This window comes from Phasianus colchicus, chromosome 5, assembly GCF_987193195.1.
Source record: "Phasianus colchicus chromosome 5, bPhaCol1.hap1.1, whole genome shotgun sequence".
Classification (NCBI taxonomy): Eukaryota; Metazoa; Chordata; class Aves; order Galliformes; family Phasianidae; genus Phasianus; species Phasianus colchicus.
This window is the reverse complement of record NC_143440.1, coordinates 28247471-28262994: the sequence shown is the minus strand read 5'-3', so window position 1 is coordinate 28262994 and position 15524 is coordinate 28247471. Positions and strand designations below refer to the sequence as shown.

General features: G+C 39.4%; 1 protein-coding gene across 8 annotated transcripts in view; it reads left to right on the top strand.

Annotated features, from left to right (window-relative positions):
* Nucleotides 1–15055, top strand: part of PCNX1 (pecanex 1) — an 87276-nt gene extending 72221 nt beyond the window's left edge. For 6 of the 8 annotated variants that reach the window (XM_090141107.1, XM_031593629.2, XM_031593624.2 and 3 more), the window contains 7 exons: nucleotides 529–679; nucleotides 1340–1570; nucleotides 1940–2214; nucleotides 3809–4062; nucleotides 5157–5593; nucleotides 6959–7099; nucleotides 10094–15054. In XM_090141107.1, coding sequence (XP_089997233.1) covers nucleotides 529–679; nucleotides 1340–1570; nucleotides 1940–2214; nucleotides 3809–4062; nucleotides 5157–5593; nucleotides 6959–7099; nucleotides 10094–10234 — 1630 coding nt within the window. In that variant the 3' untranslated portion in view covers nucleotides 10235–15054. Of the gene's footprint in view, nucleotides 1–528; nucleotides 680–1339; nucleotides 1571–1939; nucleotides 2215–3808; nucleotides 4063–5156; nucleotides 5594–6958; nucleotides 7100–10093 lie in introns of all 8 variants that reach the window. The other 2 variants (XM_031593625.2, XM_031593628.2) reach the window with 2 other exon arrangements.
* The last annotated feature ends 469 nt before the right edge of the window (nucleotides 15056–15524 follow it).

Genomic DNA, 15524 nt, shown 5'->3' with positions numbered 1-15524 from the left:
GTTCTGAAAGTAAAAACTGTTTTTACTTCAGTGTGATGGAAATGTTCTTCTGAGTACCAGTCAGCTTACCCAAGAAGATCTTAGAGATATGCAGTCACAAGAGTGATCAGAGCATTTGATTTTTCTCTAGACTCCATTAGCTTAGTAAAAGAAAATGATGCCACTAAGTATGAGTTATCTATCAAGACTTGATTTAGTGCTAAAACATCCACAACTGTGGCTACATCTTATTCTTGATTGGTCCACTGAGGTGTTGTACTCCCCAGAAAGCCAGGTGTTCCATAGAGTTCTTGTTTACTTGAGTCCATGTAAATACAATCTCTTGCCCATATAGTTTATTCATCTTCACTTTAGTGCATGTAGACACCTTGTATCAAGACTTTACTTACACAAATGCTCACTTGTATTTTCCCTTCCATCTTCTCTCTTATTTATAGAGAAGAGTGATGTGCCTTTATGTACAGCTTAGTATCTTCTTACCTTATTAATTATATGGACAAACTTTTTTTTTTTTTTTTCCCTCAACAGTAATCTGGAATCCTTCTTGTATGGCTTGCATGCCCTTTTTAAGGGCGACTTCCGTATCTCTTCAATTAGGGATGAATGGATCTTTGCTGACATGGAATTGCTGAGGAAAGTAGTGGTTCCTGGAATACGAATGTCACTTAAACTACATCAGGTGAGGAATTTGATGGAAAGCTGACTCCGGTTCTTTTTATTTCTGCATGTTCTTTCTTTTAAATGTAAAGTGCTGGGAGAGAGAGACTCAGCTCTTATGGTTTGCTTTGGAGGACTATTATTTTTCCTCCCTTGAAGAGGTGTCTAAAGGAAGATATGCAGATAGGTAATGTGTGTGTGTAAGGGCAGCCAGTGTCATTGTCAAACCTTACTGCTGAGATTTTTTAGTTTCCAGGAAAGTTAGGGAGGTCAAAATTAGAATACATAGCTTCAGAAAGAGAGGAGGAAAATAAAGGGGAGGGGGCGTGTGACAGAGGCAGACAACTGAAAATGAGTGAATATCCTGTCATGTCTTTCATCCTTAGATGTTCAAGGCCAGGCCGGATGGGACTTTAAGCTACCTGGTCTAATGTAATGTGTCCTTACCTGTGACAGGAGGATTGGAACTAGGTGGTCTTAAAGGTTCCTTCCAAGTCAAACATTTTTGTGATTCTACAAGTCTAGTGTAAAATTCAACTGAATAAATAATAGGCTGGTCCTTTGAATGATTTCTTTCTAAGTTAAAGGGAGCAAACCTTCCCTGAGGTGCAAGTTACTTACTTTTTATACATAGTTACATCTGAAATATCAGTCATAATTTACCGACTGTTCTTGGAAACAGGATCACTTCACTTCTCCAGATGAATACGATGATCCTTCTGTTCTCTATGAAGCCATAACAACCCATGAAGAAAATCTAGTTATAGCACATGAAGGGGACCCTGCCTGGCGGAGTGCTGTTCTTTCCAATTCTCCCTCTCTCCTTGCTCTGCGTCACGTGATGGATGATGGTACCAACGAATACAAAATTATTATGCTGAATAAGCGCTATCTCAGTTTCAGGGTCATTAAGGTAAGTTTTGTGTATATTCCACAACGGTATAATTAAGGTATACCACTACATACTTTTAACTCAAATAATTACTTTGGTGTTACCGGCCTATCACTGCTGGGGCAGCTTCTTCTGTAGTAGAAGTGTTTAATCAAGAAATCAGTTCCTGACTTCAAATTTTTTATTTCTCACTCAGTTCTTACACTCTGTTTATTCTTACTGTTGCAGCCTGTGTCGATCAGGTCAGCCCTTTCATAAATATGAACAATTGTGGTTCTGTAGCACAGTTACACATATGCATGTAAAAGTCTACATATGGAAAGCAGTTTTGTCATGTTTCACTTGCTGACACAGCGTTTTTACTTGCCTTTGGTCATTTATCTTTTGCAGGTGAATAAGGAGTGTGTGCGTGGCCTGTGGGCAGGACAACAACAGGAGCTTGTCTTCCTGCGTAATCGCAATCCAGAAAGGGGAAGTATCCAAAATGCAAAACAAGCTCTGAGGAACATGATCAACTCCTCTTGTGACCAGCCAATTGGTTATCCAATCTATGTCTCACCTTTGACTACATCCTATTCAGATAGTCATGAACAGCTTAAGGAGATTCTTGGAGGAGCTATCAGCTTAGGAAATATCAGAAACTTCATAGTGTCTACATGGCACAGGTGAGCTGAGAAAATGAGTTCTCACAAGTATATGTTTGTGCTCATTAACTAGTCTCATATATATGCTAATCAGGGCATAATTTTCTAGCATTCAGTTACATGCAAATAAATAAGTTAACTTTTATTTCAAGCACATCTTAGAATATGGCAAGTGCCCTGGCACAGAGTTAGCCTTGAAGGCTTGTAAACATTAAAGCACAAACTGAATGAGAGCTTAGAAAAAATTTAGAGGATAATGTTTGTATGCAAGAATTACAATTACAGTTCTTATTTCAGGTCTGATAACGAAAGATGATGCAACTTCTGTGTTACTTTTTTGTTATCATTACTTTCATTACTTTTGCTGTCTTCACTAGGATAAATGTGCAGCGTGCAGCCGTAAATATTAGTGTTGGTGTGCTCGTGCACAGCAACTCAAACTTTAGTTATTGTTCAAAGTTATAATGTATAATATATATATATGTTTATCATGTATGTCAGAGCTAGAATATGCAACTAGTGATGTTGGTATAATCCACCCTGCATATAACCTTCAGGTAACCTAGTACAAAGTATTGCTGTGCTGTATTTTGTAGACCATGAGAACTTTTACTTCACTTCTGGCTCTTTACGACTGTGGCTGTAAAAGCAAACCATGGCAACTTTGCATGGCATTCAGAAACATGTTCTTACCAGTTTCAGGAGCTGGTCCCATAGTTGGAACAGTCCTCTTGCTTTTCTATGGTCATGTGTACACATAGACATCTACAGCACATCTAAACAGAACATATTCAACATGTGCTGCATTTACTGTAGTCTGTGGCATATGTCTTCTGTTACCATCTGCTTGTCTGACATGTGGGTAGAGCAACAGGTGAAAACATAACACAGGACTGTATTTGGATCCAACCTGTTCTGAATCCCAGGGGCAAAGAGAAAAAAAAAAAAAAAAAAAAAAGGATTTCTTGGTGTATTTTCAGTGGGACCAAAAGAAAAAATAGGAATTGAAAGGAAGAAGAAAGATGCTGTTTATGTGTCTGTCTAAAGCTTATCAGTGCAAACAGTATGGTGAAAATCTTGTATGATTATATATGCTGGAAAATGTCAGTTGCCATCTGAATGTTCAAAATTCACAGAAGAATTAATGATTCAATTAATTGCAATGTGTACTTGAAAATTATAATTATGTTACTGAAATTAACAAGAAACCAAATTTAAAAAAAATTACTGCTCATCTAAATAAGTTTTTGCTGTATGAGACTGTGTATGACTAGTATGTTAAGGAGCATAAATTTACTAAACTGTTGCAAAATAACAAGATATTCTTCTAGCATTTTGTATTTAGAACTATTGATTCAGAGGTTACTTCTTTCCTTCTCTCTTCCCAAAGGCTATTTTATCTCAGCTCTTGGTTTATCATAGCTGTTATTTGAATGGCTGTCCTGAAGAAACATTCATACCTGCAAAGCCTGTTCTGAGAAAATAGCATTGTCTAAAAAATCTGATTTAAAAAAACCCACAAAAGTGACTTTTACAGACTGTGCTGAGTGTGGTGTTTCTTAGACTCTTTATGTTCAGATGATGTGACTTAATGTTAATTGCACTGTGTTTTCAGACTAAGGAAAGGTTGTGGAGCTGGCTGTAACAGTGGTGGAAATATTGAAGATTCTGATGCTGGAGGTGGGGCTTCTTGCACAAGTAACAATGCCACTATCAATGAGTCGCAGAGCAGCATGTCGCAAGGAGGAGTGAATGCACCTACAGGGCAGGGACCTGGAGCAGTACAGCACCCTCCTGTGGCACCTCATCCCGGGGCTCATCCCACTGCTCTTCCTGCAGCTCATCCACCAACCCATCCATCCACTCTGGGTAATGTTAAAATACAGCTATAACAATTTTTCACAAGTACAATCCTGTAGCCAGAACCGGTCTCTCCACTCTTTGGATCTGGCCTAGGCCAACAGAAAAGACAAAACAGACAGATGTACAAACCTTGATTGTTTTATTAACACCTGCTTGGGTTCCTCTCACACTACAGTGCTGTTTTGTCCAATGGAAAGTTTCCAAACAGAGACTTATCCTGTTGAAGTTTAGTTATTCTTGCAAAACAGGCTACATGACTTTGCAGCAAATCTCTACAGATTGATTCATCTTATGTCTTCTGTCTTACTGATTGTTAACGTTCAGCTTGCTGATTTTTAATGTATTTGTATTTTTCTTATTTATATACTAGAGTGGATCATCTATTTCAATTGTATTTTAGCTAAATCCTAACAGAATCTGTGCTGATTTGAATCTAGTGAGGCAATAAGCAGTAAAACCAAGAAAAAGCTTTGTAAATATTTCCTTTGCTCAAAGAATATAAATGTGCATGTTAGCTGTACACACTGGGTTTTTTCTTTACATAGCATGAGTACCTCTGCAGCTCTGAAGACGTTTATACAAATTCTTCATTTAGGAATGACACTAAATAATATTCATAAACTGCTATTTTTTTACATTAAAATTTTCTTAATGCTTAAAAAATATGCTCCAACATTTTCTGATCCAGTCTGAGTCTTTGAATATCCATTAAGGCATATTAAGAAAGAATATTTGCATTTTTGAAACACTGACATCTCTATCTCCTGTTTTGTCTTCAGTATTGGGAACTTAGGTATTAATATTAAGAAACAAACTGCTAACGTGGTGAGAGCAAGGCTGAAGCATTTGTCAAGTGATTTATCTCACAGGGATTGGGAATGGAACAGAAAATGAGATTCCGTGATAAAATAAGTGAAACACACTCAAATGCTCTGCTATGTTAAGTGCAAGATACCTAATCCTACGATTCCATTGTTTTAGATGCTGTTGATTACACCCATTAATTTTGTACTTAATTGCTAAAACGGTTGTATGTCATAAATCTAACGTGTGTGGGAGGCTTTATCAAACTCTCCTGATTCTCTATCTTTTATTTTTAGGCACCAGTCACAGCTCTCACTCTGTGCAGTCGAGCCTTGTCAGACATTCCCCTGCCCGTGCCTCAGTAGCTAGCCATTCATCTTATTGCTACGGCAGTCGTCATTCATCTCTTCGCACATCCACAACAGGCTTTGTGCCTTGTCGGCGCTCTTCCACCAGTCAGATATCCCTTCGTAACCTCCCATCATCCATCCAGTCCCGCCTATCTATGGTGAACCAAATGGAACCTACTGGCCAGTCTGGAGTCAGCATGCAGCATGGTCTGCCCTCTTCCAGCAGCTCCAGCCAAAGCATCCCAGCCTGTAAACAACATGCCCTTGTGGGCTTTCTAGGGACAGAAGGAGGGAGTAATGCAGCTGAAACTCAGTCAGCTGGTAATGCAAGCCCTGCAAATCAAATGCAAGCCAAAAAGGATGACGTTATTTACAGAATCCAGGTGAATAGTCCAGAAGAAAAAGTTAACTTAAACTTCCTTAGTCATGTGCTTTTGTTAGTGTTATCTTGTGTGTTGCTGAAATCATGACCTTGAAGTACATGCACCATACTTGATATGCCTCTGTATACAATAGTTGTGCAGTTACAAGTGGAGGACTAATGTAAGGAAACGTTTTTCTGGACAAGCACTCTTGCTGCATGTTTAGACATCTCTGTTTATATTACTTACTTTATCTTCCTGTAGTACAGGCTTGAGAATGTCAGCTGAACTCAGTTTTTCTCCATGCTTAGTCTGGTTTTATTCATATCGATGCATATAGTTAAAGAGCTTCACCTGCAGGACTGAAAGCAACTAGTGTTATTCTCTTCTACCAAATAGACTGTCCTCTAAAATAGATGTTAAAAATTCTGTTGCTTTCATTTTACATGTGTATGTGTTCTCTGGTTATTGCTGTAAGGCTGGCTTACTGAATAGCAAACAGTATTCCGTTGACTAAATTAATTATTGGCAGCCTTAGGAGTTCTGGAAAAAATCAGAAATATTCTTGCTCTTGTAGCTTTCAGTAGCTGCACATACATGTTCTTGGCAGTATTTTACTGGGAAAGACCAAAAAATTATTTAATAGGTCAGGTCATAACAAACTTGGCTTCATTGCTGACATCACCTCATTTTAGAATAAATTGCATCTTTAATAATAGTTAACTAAGTTAGTTAATGTAGACAAAGTTAACTAATTTTGCAGGTTTCTGCTTAGAAGCTTTTGTTTACAAGCAAGGGCACTTGTATGAAACTGTTTCCTTCCTTTGCATGAGGAAGGCACAGACAAGGTTGCTGTATGCCATGGGATACTGGATGTTATGCAGTTCTCTCTGCCCTTAAGTTGGAAGAAGTTTTCAGGAGTCTCAACAAACCATGCTAGTAGGAAAATAGCTTTTTAGCCTACTAGTGAATTCTCTAAGCCCATGTTTCTTAAGGTTTAATTCTCTAGAAGTGATGAGCCAGTCCTAAAAGTTTGTCGTCACTAAACTCTTCCCTGCTACTGGACCATGTGCTGCTATTTTGTGTACTTTAAGCTGGCTCGAACTCTTCTGTGGACCAGAGTAACTGAATGAAGTGCTGGGGAAGGGAGGCAGGCAGCAGTGAAACAGTAGATTGTCAGCTATGTCTGAAACTACAGCCCAATTTCCATCATTTCTGCTGCTCAAGTATTTTTGGAGCTTGGAGCTTGGGCTTGCAGCATTGAAATCAGCTATCGATTTCTGTGTGGTCAAGTCAGTTCTGTGGAAGTATGCAAAAGGTTACAATTAATCCCTGTCTTTTAAATTTTGGCTGAACTAACAGTCAAAACTCAATTCCTACTTATAGTTAATGGATCCCAGTCAAGTACTGGAAGGGATCAACGTGTCAAAAAGGAAAGAGCTGCAGTGGCCAGATGAGGTGATACGGCTAAAAGCTGGAAGAAACAGCTGGAAAGACTGGAGTCCTCAGGAAGGCATGGAAGGCCATGTAAGTTTTTTTTGTTTAGAAGTTGACAAGCTAATTAATTTAAAAGAAAAAAAAGTGTCTTGACGAGGCAGCCTGTCCAGGTGTCAAGGCTAATGACATGCTAGTAGTAAGTTGGATCAGCAGCTGTCTTCTAAGTCAGTGTTGCTGGAAGAGCAGTTCTAGAATCCTAATTTGGAGCAGAAGTACATTTCTGCAACTGTATTGAAAAGATAAAAGATGATTTGAATGTTGTCAGCCACTTCTCCTTCCTTGCCTTCTTCCAGCTCTTGTCATGAACTGTTACCTCAGGCATTCTGCTTACTCATCCAGCCTTCATTTTCCTTTCCTTAAACTGTCAATCCCTTAGAAAATACTGAAGGTCAGTTTGCCAACCAGTCTTTAATTGAATGGTTAAGAGTATTTGGTTTTTAAATTACTCTGAAAATTAAGCCAAATTATCTTTGTGTCTTTGTTTTGTAATAAGTACTTAATTGATGTTTCCTTTACGAAGGAAATATGCTATAACTAAAACTTGCAAAAGCATATGACTTGAAACTCAGTCTCACTTTTCCCTAGGGGTGTTATATCTGCATATGAAAATAAAAATTCACTGATTAGTTGGAAAACATCTCCCATTGTAGATTCTTCTAGTTTTTTACCCAAGGCATACTGTTTATAGATCTTCTCGTCTAAAAATTATGCAGTGAGTATTCTTCCAGTGGTAAATAGTACAAGGTAAGAGCTGCTGCCTTTGTACCTGCATTGGTTTACTGATGCCACTGTATTTTCACTTTGAATGTGTCTGTTCTGACACTTAGTAAGAATCATCTTTTGATAGTCTGCTTATTTCAGCTGGAGATGTCATTGCAAATAGTGGATACAGGACCATTACATTAAGGTAGATTTGGAGTATATTGGTATGTGTGTGTGAAGGAAGAGCTCTGAAAACAAGTTCCTTCCACAAATAACTATCACAGTTGACCACCCTAAGGGCTAACTTGTAGAACTAACTTGTATGTAACGTGTAGGAGAATGCTGTTGTAAATATTCATAATTAAGCTGGGATTAGACAGTATGCTTTTTGGGATTTCCTTATGCACTTTTGCAGATAAATAATGTCATAAAGATGATGAACGTAAAAGGACAAACTGAAATGTATTCTGGAATCATGAGTCCTTTTGTTCAATACTGGACAATTATTTCTGTGGTTCTGCAGTTTGTCTTGCAAGTTGCAGCATGCTGATGTACAGTGGCTGTTAACAGAAAGATTGAGAGTGAGTGAATGTTTCTTGTCTGCTATTGGTGCAGTATATTGGCAGGGTTTTAGAAGAACATCTTTTAACCTTGGATGATCTGGTGCTTTCTCCCTTTCTTCTTGTGTCTGATTGTGAGGAATAGATTTAACTTGAATGACATAGTTTCTGCTGCTTGTTATAAGCATACATCATCAGTAAATCCATTACTTCTTAGGACAGTCTTCCCTTTTTAATCCTGCACCTTCTGCAAACACACAGAACTGATTCTTACCTATTGGGGTACTGCTCATCAAGCAGTCTACCTGTCAAAGTATTGTTCTGTCAGCATCCCTGTATGAAATTCAGCATCAGAAAAACAAGTACTCTGGTACCTACGTAACAATTATGGCCACGTTCTGAGTGGTATATAGACTTCACTACTGCATAAAAAGGGAAAAGAAGCAGTAGTTAAAAGCAGAAGAAAGCAAAAGAGGAAGCGGGACAGAATGGTTTAAGACAAGAATGAAGAGAAAATGGACAAGAAGCAACAGCCACGTTGTTCCTCATGTTTTTGTTGTTATGAGGTTTTTTGTTTTTGTTTGTGTTTTGTTTTATTTTGCATAGGGATATAGGACTTGGGAATTTAATTATGACAGGTTTTGAGTTATCACAATAAAAATAATAGGTATTCTGTATCTGGTTTCTTGAACTGTAAAAGTATCTAAATATGTTGTGAGGAGTAGGGTAGGTTATGTTGATCCTCACAGCTCTAAGACCCTTAGTTAATAATCATCTAAGGGTGATTGTGAAGGAGAAGCATCTAGTTTGTGAGTACTGTGTATTCTCAGTTATTACAAATTTCTCTATTATGTTGAAAAAGCACTTTTCCAAACTTTGCTTTTTATTTTGCTAAGCTTTGCTATTATATTCACTACACAAAAACATTGTAGGGATTCTTCAAGGAAATGAAATTTAGCCATCTTCTTTAGATTGGAGGCTCCTCCTTTTTTTCCAGGAGTTTAAGGTTAAGATGTATTCTGAATTATGTTTGTATGTGCTAGAGAGCTTTTGATTTTGTTTTTTTTTTTTTTCCCAACACTGACATGCACAAGACAACCCAAAAGATTGATATTCAGGCCTTTAGAATAATAGGCTGCCTTTGACTATATCAAAGGTGCTAGTTTTATGTTGGACAGCAAGGATGTAGTATTTGGACTTGACTGAGAAATGCTTTGTGTCTAAGGGTGGTATATTCCTACTCTCGCTCAGCACAACAGCATTTCTCTTTGTAAAAAAATTTAAGTTATTTTATATCATCTCTAAGATAGTTTTACAGGTTTTATGCCTAACTCCTGATAAACTTTATTCTGTGCTGCTGTGTGCTGCAAAATGCTGGGATACTTTAAAAGTATTGTGGCTTCAAAATTATTATTTCAAAATATTCTTAATCTGTATGTGTACAATTTTTTCCAATTGTTACTTACTTTGCATGGTCTATTCAGCTCTGATTTGGCTCAAGTTGTGTTAAAATCCAAATCCAGTGCTGAGTGCCCTCTAAGCTGCAGATCTCCAGCAAGACTGAGACAGCTAATCAGAGGGCATGTGAACATTGAAAAATGAGCAGCTAAGACAGTGTAGCCCTTGTATTTTACAATATTTGTATTGTATTTATACTCCCTTTGCCTTGCATTATCAGCTGAATTATCAGCTACAACTTTGAAATGACAGCAGTTCCTGTGAAACTCATGTTTTCTTGATTATTATTATTTTTTTTTTCCAGGTGATTCACCGCTGGGTGCCTTGCAGCAGAGATCCAAGTAGTCGGTCCCACATAGATAAGACCATCCTGCTGGTTCAAATTGAAGATAAATACGTTGCTGTTGTTGAAACTGGAGTCCTTGAACTTGGGGCTGAAGTGTAAATCTCTGAGACTTAAACTTCCCCTTCTCCAACGATTCAGAAAAGAGAAGGGTCCAGAAGCAGCAGCTCCAGGACATAAAACTTTGGTCCAGTTGTAGGAGAGGACTTGAAACACAGATTTGTCTAAGTCCTTTTCCCCAAATAAACAAATGTAAGAAATTTTTAAGTTGTTAGCTGCTGAAGAAACATTTGCATGAAGGATAGATTTGTTGAGACATATCTTTTTGTTTATAAATTTTGTTTATGCATTGTGTAATGCTTTAAATCAACAAACGTTTCAGTTCTAAGATCAGAGCACCTCATATTTTTCTAATTGTTTTTGCCAAAAATTGCCATGTCTTGTCACCGAGTGTGTGGAATTCATCCACTTTATTTTAAAGAAATTGACTACAAACATTCAGTTTGGTGAAACACAGTGTGAAGGTTTCAGGAGTGGCAAGAAGAGACTGAACAGATGTATAGATTCTTATTCCTTATGAGCTAAAACATTAATGAGAACTGCACTAATTTTTTACAGCAATGCACTAAAAACAACCCTGAGATTGCTGAGAACATTTATTTATATATATAAATATAAGTATATAAAATACCATTATTTAAATTGCCTTTGGGATTAATCCCCTCCCTCTCCATATACATGTTGATGGTAAGGGCTGTGCCATGGGTTTGGTTCTATGTTCTGTATTTCGTACAAGTGCATTTGCTGCATCCTCTTCACAATAAATGGTAAAATAAGAAATACCTAGACATGTACCTGAGTATCCCTGTACTACATCAGAATCTATTGTGGCAGTGGTACCTCAAATCTATACAACACATCCAGCTTTAAAAGTGGACCCCAGTACACTATCTTTCATCTGTCCTCCCTTAGCTAGCTTAAGCTACCTTGCTTCTTTATGCCCAGAACTGACTATGTTGTTTCATTGCCTCTTCTCTGGCAGAGAGTTGAGTTCTGTAGGGGAGATACTTGAAGGGTTTTTTTTTTTTACTCTATCCAATTAAAAAAAAAATTAAAAAAAAATTAAAAAAACAAAAAACAAAAAACTTTTAAAAGGCTTTTATAGAAGGCACAGCCCTAAACTTGTATCACTTCTTCTGCCACCTTGCCTTTTCTTTCCCTTTAGTCTTCATTCTTTTCTATGACTTGAATTTTATTTTCTGTGATTATACATTCTATGTAAGTGTAATTTGAGTATTTATAACTGTGAAGTTGAATTATTCATGTGTTACATATCCTAGGTTTTATTGTATTTTTTTTAAATGTGTGTATTCAGGGAAACAAGTAACTCAGAACTACCGTGGGAGTGTGAGAGGGAAACTGGTTTGGTTTTGACTTGCAGTTCCTATGACTCCTCTTAATCCATAAGAAAAAAATGTACCTTTTGCGATTGTTTCCTGTTTCTGATGTGTAATTATGTAGGATTCTGTGCAGTATCTGCACACAGTCCTAGCTTTTGGGAGCAGCCATCTTCTTCCCAGTCACCTCCGCTTCTTTCTAGATAACGTAATCGGGAGAGACTTCCGATGTACCACAGAGGTGGTTGCAATTATTTCTCAGAGAAACCCTGTGCATTATGTACCTAGTGGGAGTGAAGCTATGGGATGAGGGAGAAAAAAAAACAGCAAGAAATGTCTACTTAAAAATTCTTGGTGTTCTGACTCAACTCACTGTATGCTTGCTAGCTACAGAAGGGCAGTTCTGTGTGCCTGGTAGCTAGACAGTTGTTAAAACTCCCCAGTGAATTACACTGGGGCCTTGCTTACATTCATACACTATGCAAATTGTGCTCCAAGTACTGTGCATTCTACAGATGCATATTACTGGTGGCTGTATGCACGTGCAGTTGATCTTGGTAGAAATGCACAGTTCTGGATCTGCCACCGTTGACATAGTCTTGCTGTTCCACGTAGCTCATCGTATGTGCGCGCTGTAATATAGTTAAATTCATCCGCTGTGTATCAGGAGGTGTAGTACAGCACATGAACCTTGGTCAGTAGTCTGGTAATTTTGCTGTCAGGAATGAAGAAAATTTGTATATTTTAGATTGAAGATGTTTTGGTTAAGGTTTTATTCTGTGTTTCCCCATAGGTGGATTACAGGGTTTCCTGTATGACTAAGGATATTGCTTCATCAAGATTCTTTAGGAAGAAATAGGCCCAAATTGGATCATTGTTCTAGAAAGTCATTTGGTGTTTTTTCCCCTGTACTAGAGCCTTAAGGTAAACAAATGGCTGAAAAGCAAAATACACCAGGGCTTTTTGTGGTGGTTGTTGTGGTGTTTTTGCTTTTAAATCAATTGAGGTAACTTTCAGGAAGTTAACCTTGACTCTGAACAATCTATACCATTGTCTTCAATGCAAGATAACAGCAGCGTCCACTGCTGCTGATAAATGTGAAAGGAATTAATGACTTGTTAACATAAAAATTCTAGTGAATATGTGACTGGAATTAAATTAGCAAACAGCAGATGGGGGAAAAAGAAAGGCTTTTTCCTAAGGGATAAAGAGAGTCGATGGATCTTTTTTTTTTTTTTATCTTAAGACTCAGTGTCTTGCCTGCGGGAGATGGATCTTAATGTGGCTGGATTGCAGGTTGATAGCTTCTTTCAGAGATACTCAGCAAATGCCTGCTGTGCAACCATTGACAGAGCACTCCCACATGGTAGAGGTCTGCTCAACACAAGTAAGGCTTTGGAAAATTAGTATCTTTTCCTTCAGTTTTCCTGCATTCCAAGCGGTAAAGATTGATACATGACTGTATCTTGGCTCCACTGTGAGTGTGACAAAACATTTGTTCTAACTCCCCCCAGGATAGATCTGTCCATGGGATGGAAACTTTTTGTTCTTGTTGTTCTGTTCTCTGTGATTTCCATCTTGATGTATTTTTTTCCTGTTATGGGTGTAGAAAGGATGATGACTTTCCAGGTAGTCCTGTCAGTCCAGATCGAGTTCAGCATAGAACAGGATTGTTTCTTCAGAGCTTTCATGAGAACCTATAGATGAGTGCATGAACTCTGGCCACTTCTCATTGTGTGATATGTTCTGTCACCATAAGAAGATTCCAGTTAAGTCCTATGTTTAGATGTGCATTTATCCAAAAGCTATTTTTTGTTTCTCTCTTTTCTCTGAAGGTGATATCTATGTATATGTACGTAAATACATACGTATTTACTGCTTCCCATGACAAATATTTAATGTCTGGGAAGCGCTTAAAAGCTCCCCCGATTGGATTGTGTCCATCAGTAAACAGGCTGATATTTAATTTTAAGTCTTTATGCATTTTTTCAGCCTGTGAATTCTTTTGAAAATGGTCTGAATTAAAAAGAAACAAAAAAAGGTATGTGACACCAGTGATACCTATAATTGTGCCACTTACTCTGTACAATAATTGTGATGAATGCTCAGGGGCTCTCTCTTGTGGTACAACATTTCTGAAATTGTTTCAGAGTTGGCAGGAGAACAAGGGCCGAGATTTGGTTTTTGTTTTAGGCTCCATCGAGGTTCCTGGAGCCAATTTGCTGGAAGGCGGGACGTGTTCCTGAGTGTTGACCTCAGTTTTCCCACCCGCTATGTAGTTCATCCCCCCTCCTTCCTTACCTCCTTACCACCACCCTCATAACCCTGACAGGAGCAGAACAGCTCTTCTGATCGGCCTAGGTGACTGGTGAGCAGCGAGATGGAAACTCACAGCACAGCTCCATGGCCTTGGCTGTCTGACAGGTGGCCACGGAGCTTTGTTTAGCACAGGGTGAGGGGGAGAAGGGGACATCTTACAATCAGAGTTTCAGAGTTTTTCTCTGACGATACACATGGCACCACACAACCTAGGAGTGTAGATAGAAGAACACTGCTTGGACGATCTTTCTCAGTTACAGGACTCTCCATTCACAAAATGGAGCAGGATAGATTGCTTTTCTTACAATTAATATTATTCAGATATTATTCTACCTATATTGGATTTGGGGTTATACCACCACAGGTTTTATGTACTTATTTTTATTAAGGAATTTTATACCTATTATATAGGCATCTATTCTTTTGTTGTCTGGCTTAGTCTTTGATAACCTAAAGCAGTACATTTACTGAGGCTGGACGCTTTCAGAAACTAAACTGGTCATTACTGGTGCCTTAGTAAAAATGTGGGTCCATAACACCTTGGTGGAAAGTGAAGCATGTGGCTTGTTCACCCCAGCATGATATACATATTTCCCAGAAGGTGATTAAGATGGCTGCTCCAAAAGAGTTCAGGAGTGCACGTACATGACTCACAGTTCACAAGCACCCGAATAGGAGCAGTTTTTGACTTCTGCTGTGTACAGTTTGAATAGAGAACCCCAGCCCACAACCCTGGACAATGGCAATGAGTAGCTGGGTACTTCTTACATAAAGATTCCCCCAGAAAAAGCTTGGCCTCGAGCTGCTGAATGGAGAGAGAGGAGAAGAGGTGCACGGGAGGAGGAGGAGGGCTTGTAATGGACAATGACAATATATATTGCCTCTACCAGCAACCAGCTACCTTGCCAGGCATAGGGATATACGTACCTGCGTGTCTGTGAGTGTGTATGTGTCTGCGTGTGTTACTGGAAACGGCCTGTAAATATTGTAGCTGTTGAAAATGGAAAAGGCAGAGAGTTTTTTTGCAACCTGGTGCAGCAAAAGGACAGTATTGACAGTGGAGAAACACTGAGAAATAAAAAACTTTTTTCACGTGTTGTCAGTTATTGCACTGTTACGATCGGCCCAGGTGTGACCCGCAGGTCCCCTGGGGGCCCCCTGTGCTGCGGGCGTCTCTTCCACCGTGCTCTTACGGCGCTGCAGGCGTTGAGAGGAGAATCGTTTTCGGGTATTCCTTTTCTGCGGCACCACTCCCGTTCTTACGCCTTCCCGTGAGCAGAGTGCCATCTGCCCCCTCGCTACCGTTCAACAAAGATGAGAAAAACTTAGGTACGGCTTCTGCGTTCCCCATGCTTTCCCGTCTCTTTTTTCATATCCTGTCACGCCGATATCCCGTCCTTACGCTCGGCGCTTTTCTATTCGTGCTTCCCCGGAACCTCTTAAGCCCGGTGTGCTTTAGCGGGCGCTTCCCCGCGTCCTCCACCAGCGGGCGGAGCGCCGTGCGGCAGAGCTGCCGCCAGGGGGCGGCCTCGTCCCGCCGGGGCCGTGCGGGCGCTGCCGCGGGCCGCGCCGCCGTCCCGTTCGCTGGGCCGTTCCGCGGGGCCGCTGGGCGGCCGCCGCCTTTGTTCAGCGGTGCCGCTTCGGTCTTCGCCCTGCCGCGCACGGGTGCTCTTCGC